Here is a 16,461-nt window from a genome sequence, read left to right as displayed (position 1 = left end):
CTATTTATTCTATTCTTTTCATTCTATTTCTTTGAATCTGTTCTATTCTATTTCTTTGAATCTATTCTATTCTATTCTAATTTTCACTTCATTCTTTCATTCGCTTTATCCCCCCCCGCCCCGCTCCCCAGCGCTATGGCTCCCCCCCCCGCCCCGACGGCCCCGCGCGCGCCGTGACGCCAGCAAGGTTGGGGCGGTTGGGGCGAGGGGGCGGGGGGGGGCGGCGCGCCGCCATTGGCGCGGGGCGGGCGGGGGCGGGGCCGAGCGCCGCTGTTTGGATTTAAACGTTGCAGCGGGAGGGGGCGGGCCCGGCCGGCGGCGGCGGTTCCCGGTAACGGCGGCGGTTCCCCGGCCCCGCCATGGTGGTGCCGGCGCGACGCGTGAAGACGGAGTACATGAAGCGTTTCAAGGAGCCCAAGTGGGAGTCGTGCGGCGCCTGCTACCTGGAGCTGCTGCGCTACCGCCTCAGCCGCCGCCTCCTGGAGCAGGCGCACCGGCCCTGGCTGTGGGACGGCTGGGAGGAGGACAGCGGCGGCGGCGGCGGCAGCACCGCCGGGTCTCCCTCCCCGCCGGGCGCCGGCAGCCCCGCGGCCGCGCAGGACGAGGAGGAGGCGGCGGCGGCGGCGCCGAGCGAGGCGGGACGGGCGAGCCCCGGTAGGGAGCGGGGGGTAATGGCGGCGGGGGGGTGGGGGGTGTCTGCGTGTGTCTCCGGTGAGCTCGGGGGACGTCAAAGATGGCTCCGTGCGGGCGGCCCTGCGGGGTGGGGGGGCACCGGCTAGCTCGTCTTGCCCGCCCTCGGGGCGGGGGCGTCCGCAGGGCCCCAGGCCGGGCGGTCCCTGCGGGAGGACGATGGCGTTTGCTGAGGAAAGCAGGCATCGCCGCTGCCGTCAGACGGACGGGGAGGTGTGTCGGGCTTGCCGCTCGGTGTCCCCCCGCAACGAGGGAAAGCCGGAGCGGCGGGGGGCGTGGGGGGGGTGTGTGTGACACCTCTCGTCAGCTGGGGCCCCAGCGACTGTCCCCAGTGCCCGCTCTTCCCGACCGAAGGCAATAAGGCGCCGTTAACCGGGCGGATCCTTGCTAGGCCCGCGGAGAAGCCGTAGCTGCGGCACCGGAGGCGTCTCTTGCAAGAGCCGAGCGGTGGTAACTCTTCATCCTGAGTCACAGCCGCTTATGTCAACTGTTGCCATGGGAGCGGAGCATCTCTGCCATTATATAAGCAGGTTCTCTGGAGAAAAAAAAAAACCAAACAACAGCGGCGAGTTGGACTGTGTGCCAGCGCGCTTGACGCCCTTGCTTTCCTGCATCTGCACACGTAATCTGTCTCAGCTGAATGCTTGGTTCTTGATGCTGCCCCAGGCTTGGTCTCAGGTTTGCAGCTGAGTGCAGACAGCTCTGTAGGCCTAAGCAGGTGCGGGGCTGATAACGTTTTGCTCTCTTCTAGTGTATCTTGCTTTTTGATGTCTTGAGAATTAACGGTGCAGAGTGGGTAGACAGGTAACAGCACTGTCAAGCTTCCCAAATTGGCATTTTTTAATCCCTTAGGATATTATCTCTTACCTATAATGAAAGAAAACTTTATCTGGAGCCATTGACTGGTGTTTTGCAATGTATTTTGAGTTGGGTGTATACCTGTTGTACAGCAGCAGGGAAAAATCCTCGAGAATTGTTCAGTTAAGCCTCAAGCTGCCTGGGGGCTTTTCTGGGGCTAGATGTGCTTGTTTGGAGTGGGGAGACTAATCTGTTTCAATGCCCCTTGGGGCCTAAGCTTACCAGAATGATCTGTGTTCTGCTATTCAAGGCTAAACTGCATTCATTCTCCGTGGGAATACCATGTTACACAAAAGCTTTAGCTATGCCGTCATCTGTTCAAGAGGCTCGGTGTTTAGGAGCACGAGGGATGCGGAGTTTTGCAGCGAGCTGTAGTCCTCGTGGCTGGGTGGGCCCATGGTACCCAGCCCCCATACGGGGGTGCACACAGCTGCTGGCTGCCAGGGTAGTGTATTCCACCTCCCCAAAGCACCCCAGTTAACCAGCATGTAACAAAATATTAGGGGGTCTAATCTTGCTGGCCTCAAGCAGGCTTTGAGGAAGTTAAGACTGGGGAGTATGTGTGGAAGAAGTAAGTAGGGAGCATCTCAGTGAGATGAAGCACTAAGGAGTTGCAAAAGAGCAGGGAACGCTTGCATGGGAAAACGTGATGTGTCCTGATGGGCAGTTTAAAGGCTTGGCTTCTAGTGAGAGGAGGGTGGAAGCTGTTGAAGCTGAACTCGGAGCTTGGCACTAACATCTTTTCTGGTGCAGTTTGAACACATGCCAATCTTGGGCAGTTGTGGCAGGGACCAGAATTTCATTTGCCTGCTCATTGAGCCAGCGGGGTGGAACAGGTAGCCCGCTACAATCTAGGTGGGACCGGCAGTTGCCAAGGCTAGAGGCTGCTGGCCAGGGCACTCTGCTCAGTCCTTGCCTTGCTCCCTGCTGCTCTCCATCACTCCTCTCTGGGGGCAGATGGGGCTGGAGTTACTTGGTAGCCTGATTCTGGTTGGGTCAGTTTTGGCAGTGGGTAAGAGCTTGATAGCTGTGGATGTGCTGCTCATGCAGGCACTTTCTGTGGTCGGCGATGGTGTGTGTGACTATCCAGTACACACATAGCTGTGTCCTCACTTACTTTATCCCAGTGGCAAAGGGACTGCAGAGCAACAGCGGCCTGCCAGTCCATGGCGTTTGGGGCAATTGTGCCTCTTTAGCTGATGCAACTCTGCCATGGCTGCTGTAAGGGAATACTTAACGTTCTATTAGGTCCTTGCAATTTTACACTTACAATGAGAGAAAAATCTGTACCTAACATGCATTTCTTTGCCAAGTGGCTTAGGATAAATGTTTTCCCAAATTCTGCCAGTATTTAAGAGCTTTGCAAGTCCTTAGCAAAAGGACTGAAAACAACTCTGCTTGGGCAGCTGGATTAAGTGGAAATTTATTGCATATTAGTGTGTACATGAACATGTAAGCAAGCAACTCATTCAGTACTGGACAATTATAAGGATGTATTTTTCTTTTGCTTAGTGGCTGGCTAATTAAAACATGTGGAGGAGATAGGACAGAAACTACCACTCTGTGAATCTTCTATTATTCAACTGCTTTTTTTCTGGAAGAACTTAATTACACTGAAGTGCTGTGGGGGTAGCTGAGTGTGCTCATGTTGATGACATCCTTTATCTTCTGAATCTGACATCCACCCACATGCTGCAGCATCCTGGCTGTTACCTGGCTACTGCTGCTTCCCTCTGTTCTGTGGGGAACCTGACTTCTGGCTGAGTGGTATCCACTGCGCTTGTGGCCAAGTATGTTTGGCCAGCACTAATGTTGCCTAGTATCCAAGGTAAAGCCAATTCATAATGGTGTGTGTGGCTGTGGTTTCTCCTTTCCCTTGTTAAGATGAGCCTCTGTGTGTTTGTAAAGCAGTTTGTAAATGCTTCTGGTATGTGTAGAGAAAGCTGATGTATGCAGCTTGACTTTAAGGTTTAGTGGTGTTGGTCTAAAGTACTACCAATGTCAACACCTGAGATGGCATGTAGGACAAATGTGTTTTGTCACTGTATCTCGCACTTAAGCTATAGCGGAGTGATACGAAGGCATGCTTGGTGGCAACTTTGGGTTAATTCCTTCTGGCCCTTCACTTGCAGCAACTGTTTGTGGGACTGTTCTGTAGAATGTGCCCAGGCACAGATGTGCTTTAAACATAATCCAACAAAATCTTGACCTAAATCAACTGGTCTAGTTGACATGTCCTCAAAACTGTCAACAGAACCCAGTGGGCTGGTAAGTGAAAGACAGGAGCTCTTGGCAGCAGCACTGCTGTCAGACCTGTTGCTTGTGAAATGATACTGCTGCACCCAAGTGCAGGACGAAGGCATCTTTCAATCCTTACTGCCATTTCGCCTTCAGCATTTTTGTGGAGAGGTCTTAAATGACAGCAGTGATAAGCTGCTATCAAAGCAGTTGCCACACAGTAGTTGGAAAGCGACTGATCTGCATTAGTGCAACTGGCAGAAGATCCAATTTCAAACTTGTTCCCTGATCTTGTCTGCAGGTGTATTTGCTGGCCCAAGAACATGGGAAGGAGTAGCTGGTGGTGGGGGAAGAATGCAACAGTGTCAGTTTAGGGGTTTATAGTACTGTGATTCCAAGTTGCTCTAATTTTTTGGTTGGAAACAAGCTTTGCTATCAAGCTGAGCCAGTCATTGCTTTCTGAACTCTGCTGCAGATGAAGCTTGTGTGAATCTAACTCTGAACTGCTGTGCTGCTGGTAGCTCCAATACTGCCTCATACGAGGCCCGTCTTGAAGCAATGATGTTGCAATCTGTTTCAGCTGTAGTAACTACTTTCTACCCAGCTGTAGTCAGTTCATACCCACAACTGAGTGGATGTCCCCCCCAGGAGGCCTTGGAGGCCTGACCTGTTTGGAGAGCAGTTTGTACTAAAGCAGGAAACTCTTGAGTTCTGCCTATGGCAGTTTAAGTGCAAAGTGTTCCTCCTGAACCTGAGGTAGTACTGTAAGGAGCAAACCTCTCTATACAGAGGTTAATACTGTTGATCCCTAGGACCTGTGGGTCTAATCAGAAGGTTGTTGATACTTCTAGTAAGTCAGCAGAGCTTCTGAAATGGGATTCTGTCCTGCCCCATAGAGCATGCAGTGCTGTGGGAGGGTGAGAAGCTCCATTTCAGCTTTTTCTGTTTGAGCCCTGGAGAGGAGCTGTTATACAAGCTGGGCGATGCAGCAGGGTTAAGTGACCTTCTGGGCAGGAGCTTTCAACAGCCATATTGGGTGGGCCTGGCAGCCTTGTTCTGCCTGCTAAGCACTTAATCCCCTCCTGTCCAGTGTGCTCTGCTTAGCATCCATGAGGCAGTTTTAAATGTTCCTAGCTTTTTCCCTCTCCTGTTTAATCCCTGTAATGCTGCAGCCAGTCAGTTCAGTTTCCTGTGTCTGCTGGAGCTGGCACACTGCATGGGAAGGAGATTTGTAGGTATTGCTGGTGGTTGGGCTCCCTGAGCAGCTGGGTCTAATTCCTTCCCTGCTATCAGCTGCTGCTTTTCTACCTTCCTGTGAACAGGGATGCCTAACAAAATGGCTTGGATATAAACTATAGTTCTAAATAAAAGCCTTAAATAACTGTTAAAGATACCGGCCTTGTGGCTTCACCAGCTGAGTTCTGTATAAATGTGCTGTAGGAGTGAATTCATTGAAATACCTGCTCCAATAGCAGGTGCTCTTAAGGTGCTATAGTATGCTCCGGCATACAGCATTTACTGTAAGACTGTGTGCAGGACTCTGTGTGCCATTTACCCATATGCTTTTATTGCTATTTTGGGACAAGCTGGCTCAATCATTTCTGCACCAGCTGGAACTATATCCTAGTGAGCAGCATCCCCAGGCATGGCTGTTGCCTTGAAGTAGTATCTTAAAGCTAGAGTGCCCATGCAATTGCAGAGTCCTCACTCTCCTGTGATTTTAAGTCTCTAAATGCCACCTCTGCTGTTCACGAACTCAGTGTTGCTCCATTCTCCTTTGTAGAGAAGGAAGATGCCATTTTCTCTTGAATGGAGGATGAACAGTTTCCCGAAATAAAAGCACTCCTATTTTGGAATTGACAGCAATGTCACTCTTCAATGTTTTATTTTCTCAAAACAGTGCTTCCTTCTGATAATGGCCTCCCTTACAAAGAAGGGGACCTAGCCAGCTGTGTAGAGAGATGCATGGATAATGTTTTGCAAGGGGATAGCTCTGCTACCTGTTGCAGCTGTGATGGATGAGCTGCCTTGCTAGAGGTGAAGCTGTGTGTCCCAGAGCCCAGGACACCGTGCAGAGCAGGTCTTTTACCACATTGAGATCACTGCTGCATGCTTTTTATCCAGCTTTAGCTATAATGACTGAAACTTTGTGCAGCCAATATTTAGATATGTGAAATTTGTCTGGCCTTTTTTTCTCACTCTGTTGCTCCTTTGGCCTTGACTACTACTCTTGGTTGTTTTGTGGGGACACTCAACTGAATTCTTAACAAATACAGCTCCCAATACTTTAATGCTGCTGGCTGCTACTAACCAGATACTCAGCTGTACTGCAGTATCATCTGTAGCTGAATGCTGCACCTGCACAGCGTGGAAGGCATGTGTGTATAGGCTAGCCTGAACAGGGCCCAGCACCAGGGCCTCTGTGCTGGTTGGCAGCAAGTAGAAAATGTGCTGGCAAAACTAACAGCTAGCAAGAAAGAGCATGAGGCTTGCCTTATGGGAATGCTGGGGCATGGGGCATGTCTTTACCCTACAACTGCAAAGTGAGTGCAAGAGTAAATGGATGCTTAACCAGTGTGCCAGGCAGGCAACTTCCATTTCATCAGAGCTGGATGGATGCAGAATGAAACTAAACTTAAGCAGTATCAGACTGGGCATGTACTTGCTTGACTAGCTAAATCATAGCAATTAGCAAGAATGACTGCTATTGTGTCACAGGATTGGCAAGCCCTTCTGCTTTTAATGAAGACACTTAGGTAAAATTTGTTCTAGCTGTTTGTGGTCAGCCTATCAATCTGCAAGCAAGCCTTAAACTAGATGAACTCCTTACACCAGTGGAGGCATTGCCTCCATACACACCAGTGTACGCTGGTGGTGGCTGAAAGTGCTGAGACTTGGAACAGAGGTAGCTGGCAGCTGGTCCCTACCACAACCAGAAATAGATGGTGTGGCAGAAAACTTGCAAGTTCAGCATGTTTATGTCAGCAGAGTTTGAATGTATCACACTGTGTGTGTCTAGCAGAAGGCAGCATCTAATGCTCAAAGGTAGACACTTGAAGAGAATCACTTACTAGTGGACTGCTGTTAGGTTAATAAAAGGCTTTAGTTGCCTTTTATATAAAAGGCACAGTTGGCCTAAAAGTCACAGAGACTTCAGATCACAATGTCTGCTTGTGCCCACAATGCTTAGGGGTCATGCTCAGTGTCTAGCACACACCTCCAACTTGTCCACACTACTGATGAAGATTTGCAGGATGGAGAGCTAAAACAGGGTTCTGTGTATTTTACTTTTTTCCAAAGTCATATTTTACTAACATATTGTAAGCAGTATATTTGATTAGAATCATAGAATTGTTTAGGTTGGAAAAGACCTTTAAGATCAAGTCCAACTGTAAACCTAACACTGCCAAGTCCAGCACTAAACCATGTCCCTAAGCACCAGATCTACACATCTTTTAAATACCTCCAGGGATGGTGACTCAACCACTTCCCTGGGCAGCCTGTTCCAATACCTGACAACCCTTTCAGTAAAGAAATTTTTCCTAATATCAAACCTAAACCTCCTCTGCTGCAACTTGAGGCCATTTCCTCTTGTCCTATTGCTAGTTACTTGACAGAAGAGACTAATACCCACCTCACTACAACCTCCTTTCAGGTAGTTGTAGAGAGCGATGAGGTCTCCCCTCAGCCTCCTTTTTTCCAGACTAAACCATCCCAGTTCCCTCAGCCGTTCCTCATCAGACTTGTGCTCTAGACCCTTCACCAGCTTTGCTGCCCTTCTCTGGACACGCTCCAGCACCTCAATGTCTTTCCTGTGGTGAGGGGCCCAAAACTGAACACAGGACTCGAGGTGCGGCCTCACCAGTGCTGAGTACAGGGGGATGACCACTTCCCTGCTCCTGCTGGCCACACTATTTCTGATACAGGCCAGGATGCTGTTGGCCTTCTTGGCCACCTGGGCACACTGCTGGCTCATATTGAGCCGGCTGTCAACCAGCACCCCCAGGTCTTTTTCTGCCAGGCAGCTTTCCAGCCACTCTTCCCCAAGCCTGTAGCGCTGCATGGGGTTGTTGTGATGCAAGTGCAGGACCCAGCACTGAGCCTTGTTGAACCTCATACAGTTGGCCTTGGCCCATCGATCCAGCCTGTCCAGATCCCTCTGTAGAGCCTTCCTATCCTTGGGCAGATCAACACTCCTGCCCAACTTGGTGTTGTCTGCAAACTTACTGAGGGTGCACTCAATCCCCTCGTCCAGATCGTTGATAAAGATTTTAGATTAGATTAGTATTAACAGAATAGTTCAAGGCCTTGTCATCAGTTTGTAACACCTTACAGATCTCAAAGGTGGGGAAAAATCTTTGGCCATTCTTTTCCAGTCAGTAATTGTTATCCATGCATTTAATGATGTTATAAAACAGACTTGTTCAAAACAACTTATAACCTTATTGTAAGGCTTACTTACAGCCTTTCTTACCAGCCTTTCTCTTACATTTATGAAGTATTGCAGTGCTATACCGGACATTGGCTTCCTTCATCTGAAGTCTAAGACCCAAACTTTTGTATACAAGAAGTAGTATGCAGGAAAGGTCAAGAACTGCTAGCTGTGAGGCACCACAAACAAAGGGAAACTAGTTCCTCCATGGCTCTATAATGCAAGAAGATTGGATCTTATGAACAGTTGTTTCCCTGTGGTTTTATTATTTAATGTCTTATATAATACTGATTCAGCCTTCAGTGTTGGTCTACATCTGCAAATTACGATGCAAATGATACAGACTTTAAATTCTCCCTCTCAAACCCTACTCTAGCATACCCACTGCCTGGAGGACAAATGCTGGACCCTTGTTATGGAAGGTTTAAAAAGCATGTGTGGGGGAAATGAGCCTCGAAGAGTATTGCCTGTAGAGTGTGGTACTTTAAATGTAAACATACTTCACAGAACAGATAGCAAGGGTGATGTCTATCACTTTGTAAGCCTTTGCTTCATACTCCCCTCTCCTCCATAAACAGAAAACCGTAATCAAGATGTATATATAATCAGGGAGCTTGAAAACAAGCCACTTTTTTCTTTCAGTGGAAGCTTATAATATGAGGGATTTAGTATTGCACATACTCTTATCAGACTTCATCTCTGACTGGCTGCCAGCATCTGCATGGCATTCAGCAGTCCATCTGTTTGCTGTCTGAAAGATGGAAGGATGAAATAGTGAAGACAGAAGATCACTGGAAACAGTCTTTAAAATACTGCCTGGAGCAACAGGCATGTTTAAGTATGTGAAAGCTGATGTACAGAGGGATGGGCTTAGAAATACTGTAGTCACTAAAGAAAGAATGAAAGCATTTATGCAAGGTATACATCTGTTGCAAAGGAAGTTAATTCTTCCACTTCTAAAAAAAGCACAGCCTCAATGCTGTATTAAGAGAGGCTGTGCAAATGAGACATTGATGTTGTCATTGGGAGCTTAAAGCATAACTTTTTTTTTTTCTTTAGAGAAAGAAAGAGAAGATCAAGAAAAGCAGCAGAGGGAAGAGCAAGAAAAAACTGTAGAACACACTTCTATAAAGGAAGCCGACAAAACCAGCCGTTCAGGACGACGTCCGAGTCGAAGTGCCTTGTCCAGTCGTAATGATCGAAGATCAGCCAAAAGTCCTCAAAAGACAGATGCACCAAAGGAGAATAAACATCCATTTGCTCTGTATGGGTGGGGAGAAAGACAGACAGATACTGGAAGCCAGAAAACTCACAACGTCTGTGCTTCTGCTTCAGCAAGTGAAGTAAGTAAAAGCTTCTGTTTCATTAAAGGGCAGTGACTACTCAATGCCTGAATAAGACGTATGTCTATTATCTAGGTAAAACTTCTCAGGGTTGCCTTTATTTGAGTGCATGGAGATTCTAGGAATAAATTCTAAAAAAAAAAAAAAATGCTAGCAATAAACCTGAAGAGGTTTGATGTGTTCAAATCAAATAGCTCTTAACTGTTAATCGGTTTTGAAACTTCCCATGTTTGACTAATACTTGCAAGTTCTGATTAAAACTTGGCTATCTTGTTTCTGGCTGTTACAGCGCTACCAGCAAAACTGGCTGTTATAAATATATTTCTGCATTCTGAACTTCATGAAAACAAGAGAAAAGCAGCAGGCAGTTAGCACCAGGCATCCCACAGCAGGCAGGTATATAAACACTGGGGTAGCGCTTGTGCTGTGAGAGAGTGACTTTTCCTGGGGCAGTCCCTAGGAATGGGAGCCTCACTGAGAAGGTATGAATGCTTTGCTGCTAAAATGTCTGTCTAGCAGCCTGTTTCAGCAGGTTGCCAACAAGGAACTTTTTTCTGACAGCAGAATGGTCTATTGGATGGCTGATGGATTGCAGGGTTGATGTGAATATTAGCAAAATAGCACCAAATAAAATTCATATGGTCATGGACAGCACCAGGATTCTGCTGTAGTGGGGTCTGTTTCCTGGCTTAGCAAGAAACACTAAGGTTGGAGTGTTACAACAGATCCATTTCTTTCTTTTCTATAACTCTCCTAGGCTGGTAAAACATAATCATTAATATATCCCTGCCAGTGTCTTGTCTTTACCTTACTACTAATGCAGAGTCTGAATCTATGACTCAAGGTACCTGAGGATTAAGGTGGGTGGTGTTCTTGGTGTATAAGATAGAGCTGACTTCTGATGGGCTGTTTTGGAAGGTGGTTGAAGCATAGTCTTTTCCTTCCCGGACAGCTCAATCCTTTGAGGGGAAATGAGGAACTTGGGCCTTGCAGCTCTTGCAAGAAGCTGCCCTTCCTGATAATGGACACTGTTACTGCATTGATAAACTTTGGTTAGTGGTGGAAATAGCTGACCAGTGCTTTATATTGAAACCGAACAGGCTGATGCCTGACTTGAGCAGAGATATTTATACTTTCTAAGACTTCTAACATTTCCTATCCTGGAAACAGTTACAGAACCCCTAAGATCAGGTCTTGGAGTTTGGAGTGAATGAGTGGGATGCTTCTGAAACACTTCCAATTATGTAGTGCTTTGTCACTAAGGATGTTTCCTTAAGTGGGAACTGGCTATGTACTGCCTGGCTAGGTCACTTTTCTTGAATGTTTGAAAGGTGTTACTTTCCCCTAATTGAGATGAGAGACAGTGTTTTAAATCTGGAGATAGAAGCAAGCAAACATAGAATTTAGCTCTTAATCTTAAATTTGGGGAACATATGATAATTTATTAATATAAAAATGTATGTAGGTGTGCCTGCAGCATGTTGTCAAAATTAAGTTCTTCAGTCTCTAGTCAGGAATCTCTAGGGATTGGTCTTACTATTATGGCTTAGGTTTTAAGGGATGCTTGGGCATATTTGAGGGATGTTTAAGAATTTTAAATGGCAGAAATGGGAAAATTGAGGTTTTTAGAATATGTCAGAGTAAGATTGAGAAACAATCAAGATTTTTTGAATTGTTTAATAGTGTGAAGTGGGAAAGATAATGCAGAATAGAATTTAAGGCGTTTTTTATAAAAATTTCTGTGCTTCTTTTCTGTTAGTGGTACAAATTACAGAAGAAAATACAATCTTGCTAGCAAACCCTGATTCTTCAGGATGGGGACTGGGACAAATACAAAGTGATCCTTGGCTTTCCTGGGGGAGTTCCTAGGCTGTTTGCCTGCTGTAATTCTAACTCTGGTCTTTTAGATTCATGAATCTGCTCTGCGAGCAAAGAACAGGAGACAAGTGGAGAAAAGGAAGCTTTCTCAGAGGCGAGTGCGATCAGCAGAAGCAGAGAAAACTTGGCGAATAAAGCCCTCCCCACCAGATAACCCTTGGATGACAGAGTATATGAGATGCTACTCAGCAAGAGCTCGGTGAATTTGGATTTCCTTAGGCATCTTCAAACGAAGTTATGCATATCAGGACACTGGTGCAAGGAACCAAACTACTTATGCAAGGTTTTTATAGGGAGTTTCCAGCTGTTAAGATATTTGTTATGATATTTTTATCTTGGCTACCTACCTCACAGTGGGGTGTATTGTTGGAGCCATAACACTTGAAGAGGCTTTTAGATACAGCTACCCAAACTTTTAAACAATTCCTCTTTTGGGAATTTTTCTAATGCTTCAGTTGACTTGTTTTGGGGGCAGGAGGGGGGAACCTTAGCATACAGGGAGTCAAAGCAAACACTTTTTTGAACTTGGTTACAAATAATCTGTTGTCCCATATTTTAAAAATCCAAGTCATGGGGAGGTGGTGTTGGGGAAAGACTTTAAAGGTGTGATGGAGGTGCCTTTGCATTTATAGTACTATTTGATTTAATACTTCTACCAAAATAAGTGTATTAAGACAGGCAACAGGAAAGCCAGTAAACAGCACTAATAAATGTAGATGCTTTAGGCAGGCAAATACCAAGTATTGTCTGTATATAGAAACTTTCAAAAAACCTTGTTTGATTAGTGAATCTGCTGATGATAACTTTTATTGCTGTTTCTAAGGTCATCAGACTAAACTACTAATTTTCAGGGCAAGAAACAGCTACAGGATTGTTTTGCTGTTGCTGTGCCTGTTGTACCAAATAACTGATGTAGACAATCATTACCTGATAGCTGCTGCCTAATAAGCAGTTGCTTGTTCTACCAGTATCATGTTGTACCACTGTATTAAGCTTGTGGACACACTCTAGGCTTAATCATGTAAATGCCAGTTTATTGAAGGAGAAGGCTAGCTCCTGTCTTGTGAAGTCTATTATTAATGCTTAAGAATATCTATTATGCTCAGTGAGGGTCAGAGTGCAATATGCATTCCATTTGGTGGTATTGTACAAGTATACTGTTAAAGATTTTAACCTTGAAAATCATGTTGATAAAACTTGCAGATGAATTCCTGAGCAGCTTTCTGCCTCTCAAAATGGGTGCAGAACTCCTCACTATAGGGGGGTGAGGGCTAGGGGAAGAAGGAGAGGTGTACCCTCCAGTAAACAAGAACATATAATGGAGTTTGAAGACTCTTGCTTTGTAGGTCCTACTTCTACATAGTAAGACAGTCATAGTTTGTGAGATCCTCAGTGGTTTGGGTTTTTTTTCCCTCAAGCTGCTGTAAATTATTTTCAGTTTGGTAACTAAGCTTTAGGCAGATTATTGCTGTAGTTGTGAGCTTCAAAGTTTTGTTCAGATGTGTTGTGTGTTAGTTATGTATGTTGGGTTATCTCAGTTTAATTGATTTGAAGTTTGTGTTTTACCAACTGGACACCTTCTCACAGGAAGCACACTTGCACTTCTGCAGCAGAAACCTGCACTAGTCTTAGCTTCATGCCACAATCTCAGTGAGTAGGCAGGACTCTAGAATTACTACTCCAACACAGAGTTACAGGCTTAGTGGAAAGCCTGATTGCAAGTGTTACTGATAGACAGTAATCATGCAAAGGGACCAAGCACTGCTGCCTCCTAGTGTTAATTACATTACATCAGTAAAAGTTTTATTACTCTCAATTTTAATCTTACCAAGATGTCCTAGAATCATAATCTGATTTTTTACCTGCCTTTTAAGTATAAAGCTATAAAAATACTGACAACTGTTGTTCAGGCTACCTACTAGAGATCTTATAGCTTTTAAGTCTGGGAATGCAAAGTATGATTATGTTTTATACACAGCAAAATTACTGTATTCCAACTTTTAAGTAAACCACAGGCTAGAACTTTCTAAAACTTCAGAACAGTGCCCAAAACTGAGGCAAACTATTCCAGAGGATGCCTTTATTCAATATGAGATTCTTTTAATTTCCTTTTATGCTGTGTGTTCTTCAAATAGCTGCTGTAAATATGCTTAAGTTGCTTCTGATGCTGTTTCAATTCAGAAATCCACCCTAGCTTTGAACAACAGTATCAAAGCACTAGCTCAGTAGTGTTTAACAGCCTTATTCAACAAAAACTCAGCCTGTCCCTGTTGCCCACAGGCTTTGTAGGCTTTATGTAACTACAGCAGATGGGACTGTGCCCTCAGTGCATTTTGTCATATTAAAGAGTTTCCTTGATTGGGTAGGGCAGGACTCATCTTGCCATGCTTTCAAAGATGGCTTCTACAGTTTTCTCTTCCCACAGAGAATGGAGGAGCCAAGATGACTGTGTCTGCCTGAAGTACCCATTTTTGGTTAAGATGGATTTCCCATTAGATGTTGGTCTTTCCAATAATTATAGAAAGCTTAAATGTCCTCTGCTGTGGACACTGGGTACTAAACTGAAAACATTTCAAACAAACAGGCTCGTTCAGGTGTTCTATAGAACATGAGAATCTTCAACAGCATCAAGGCTGCTGTGTACTGAGGAAATGATCTAGTTTTTATCCTTGTCTGGTCAAGAGCTGTTCCTCACAAAAACAATCTGCTAGAAGACAGTAGTGACACTAATTGGGTCATCTGAGTCACTGCCAAGCTTTTTCAAATGGTCTGTAGCTAAAAATTGTCCTGGGTGCTATGTTGGTACTATCTTGGTTTAAGTAATATAATGCCTGAAGTGAGGGGTAAATTATTCTGCAAATCAGGTAGCCTTCCTGCATTTGGGCATTATTTGACTAAAAAAAAGGCTAGTAGGTTTGCTTAGACTAGGTGAAATAGTATAGTTCTGATCACTGCAAGTTGTATATGCAAAATATTTGGCATGTGCCAGGCTGAAGTCTGGAAAACCATTATTTTAGTGTTTTGATGTTAACCAATGAAAAGCCAATTGACTTGGAAAGCAGAACTTTTCAAGTGTAAAAGCTTTAACTATATTCTGTAGATTCTAACAAGAGGTGGCTGTTTCGCATCAAATTGGACTCACTAAAAAATGGAAAACCTAGTGAATGTCACCCTATCAATTAAGGAAGTTCTGAACTTTGTCTTGCATGGACTCTTGAATTCAGCCAAGTGATGAACACTTCTCAGTCCTGTTTTAAAAGTAAAACTTTGTTTGCAAGAACACAGTAAATATTCAGTTGTCCAAAATCTTCATTAAAATAACTGTTTATTCCTTCTTGTTTCTGAAACTACTTAGCTAAGTGAAAGAAGACTTTTACAATGTGTAATGCTGCAATTTAACTATAGTGTTGTGAAGACTAGTGTTTACAATGTAAAATGTTACAATGAAAACTGCATAAGAATGTCCCTGTACAATACAGTAGCATGCCTGTTCAGTCACTGCTGTCACATCTTTGCAACTATGAATTACAGACTCTTTCACTGGAAGCTGAGAGAGATAGTCAAGGTAATAGCTAAGCTTAGAGCCAAACTTAAAACTAAGGGGCAGACCTGAATTTTTGGTAAGAATTTTATCCAGGTAGCAAATGCACATTTTAATTGAGTTTTTAACATATAGGTGTATCTGTTCTCTTTTTTTTTTTTATGGTGTAATGCAGTTCCACTGAACTATAAAGGCCTCTCTGACTCTTTTGTTTTTGACTGTGATAGGGAGCAAAAGCTAGCAAACTGAGGGCCTCATGTGTGGTAACCTGGATGTTCCAGTTTATTTTCCAGCTCAGTTAGTGCACTCAGCAGCAAAGCCATATGGAGCCTGACTCAACACCTTGACAGTAGCCCCTATAACATTAGGGGTACAAGTGAATAGGAAGTTGCCTCAGCTATTGTTAGCACTGAATTCACTTTAAAAACCATAGGGAAATACCATTTAAGCTTGAAGCAATATGTGTTTTTTAAAGTTTTTAAACAGTATTTGTTTTTAATGCTTCTGTATTGTCTGTATTTAATAGTGTAGTGTCAACTTGTATACGTGAATAAAATGAGTGACACAAAGTGCTTTGACTGCTTGTACTGTGTTTTTTGGGGTCTCAGGTTTTCTAGTACAGGGTGCTTCAGTCTCTGCATGCAAACTCTGGCTTCTGCTTGTCCCATATATTCTCTCCTGGAATGTAAAGTAAGTGACAGGCTTCTGTAATGACTGGTGTTGTGTAAAGGGTTAGATTACAGCTACAAGTCCAGCTGAAGAGCTGAGCTTGTCTCCTATGTTCCTCCTGTAACTCTCCCACAGATTCTTAATACCCTTTCCCAATCTGCCTGGCTTTTTCTACCACTAACAAGGGGAAAACAAATACAGCGTAAAATATAATAGCTGTCCAAAGTGCTATGCCTGCTGAAGCCTTTGGGAATCTTAATTTAGAACTTTGGAAAAAGGGTTACATGGGGGGAAAAAAGAGGAAGCTGCATCACTAAGAACAAGTACAATCTTGCAAAAAGGAAGAGTTAGTTAAGCTATGAAAGGATGGCTAGACTTAAGTTCTATATGCTGCTGGTTCTACTGTAAATGAAAGAGACCTGGTGTTTTTACTCTGTGGATTTACAATCTATTTCTTGAGATTTTTATAGTGTTAATTTTTTCAGCATATAGAATATAATGCAAATGAGTGAGTTGCAGAGTAATTGGGGTTTTTTTTTATAGCATTCATTTTTTTAAGGTCTTGTGGGAGCTGTGTACTTTTGAGCCATACAGTACCTAGTTGAATACAATGAATGGATGAGATGGGTCAGCTGTGAATTCAATGATGTGAGTTGCCTAATAATGTGGAGAAGCATCTTCCCCTCTGCTTTAGCTTTTTTAAAGCATTAACTTCTGCAGCCACATTCTCCAAGAGACCTAGACAGATCCATCTCATCCCTAATCATTACTGCAGAAAGACACAAGGAAGCAAAGTGCACCTTTGCAGCCAT

The 16,461-nt window shown here is 44.5% G+C and overlaps 1 protein-coding gene across 1 annotated transcript; it reads left to right on the top strand.

Annotated features, from left to right (window-relative positions):
- Nucleotides 1-293: 293 nt before the first annotated feature.
- On the top strand, nt 294-15,552 carry CCSAP (centriole, cilia and spindle associated protein). The gene is made up of 3 exons (XM_052805719.1): nt 294-654; nt 9,278-9,561; nt 11,469-15,552. Exons 1-3 carry the CDS (start codon nt 360-362, stop codon nt 11,640-11,642), a joined length of 753 nt encoding a protein of 250 aa, XP_052661679.1. The 5' UTR covers nt 294-359; the 3' UTR covers nt 11,643-15,552.
- Nucleotides 15,553-16,461: the final 909 nt, after the last annotated feature.

Source organism: Harpia harpyja, chromosome 13 (assembly GCF_026419915.1).
Source record: "Harpia harpyja isolate bHarHar1 chromosome 13, bHarHar1 primary haplotype, whole genome shotgun sequence".
In the NCBI taxonomy this organism is placed as follows: domain Eukaryota; kingdom Metazoa; phylum Chordata; class Aves; order Accipitriformes; family Accipitridae; genus Harpia; species Harpia harpyja.
This window is presented reverse-complemented; position numbering and strand designations above follow the sequence as displayed.

Excerpts from the sequence above, each read along its gene's own strand:
- CCSAP (XM_052805719.1), top strand. The coding sequence starts at position 360 with ATGGTGGTGCCGGCGCGACGCGTGAAGACGGAGTACATGAAGCGTTTC. Across the intron at positions 655-9,277 it reads GGCGGGACGGGCGAGCCCCG|AGAAAGAAAGAGAAGATCAA; the intron begins GTAGGGAGCGGG and ends TTTTTTCTTTAG. Across the intron at positions 9,562-11,468 it reads CTTCTGCTTCAGCAAGTGAA|ATTCATGAATCTGCTCTGCG; the intron begins GTAAGTAAAAGC and ends CTGGTCTTTTAG.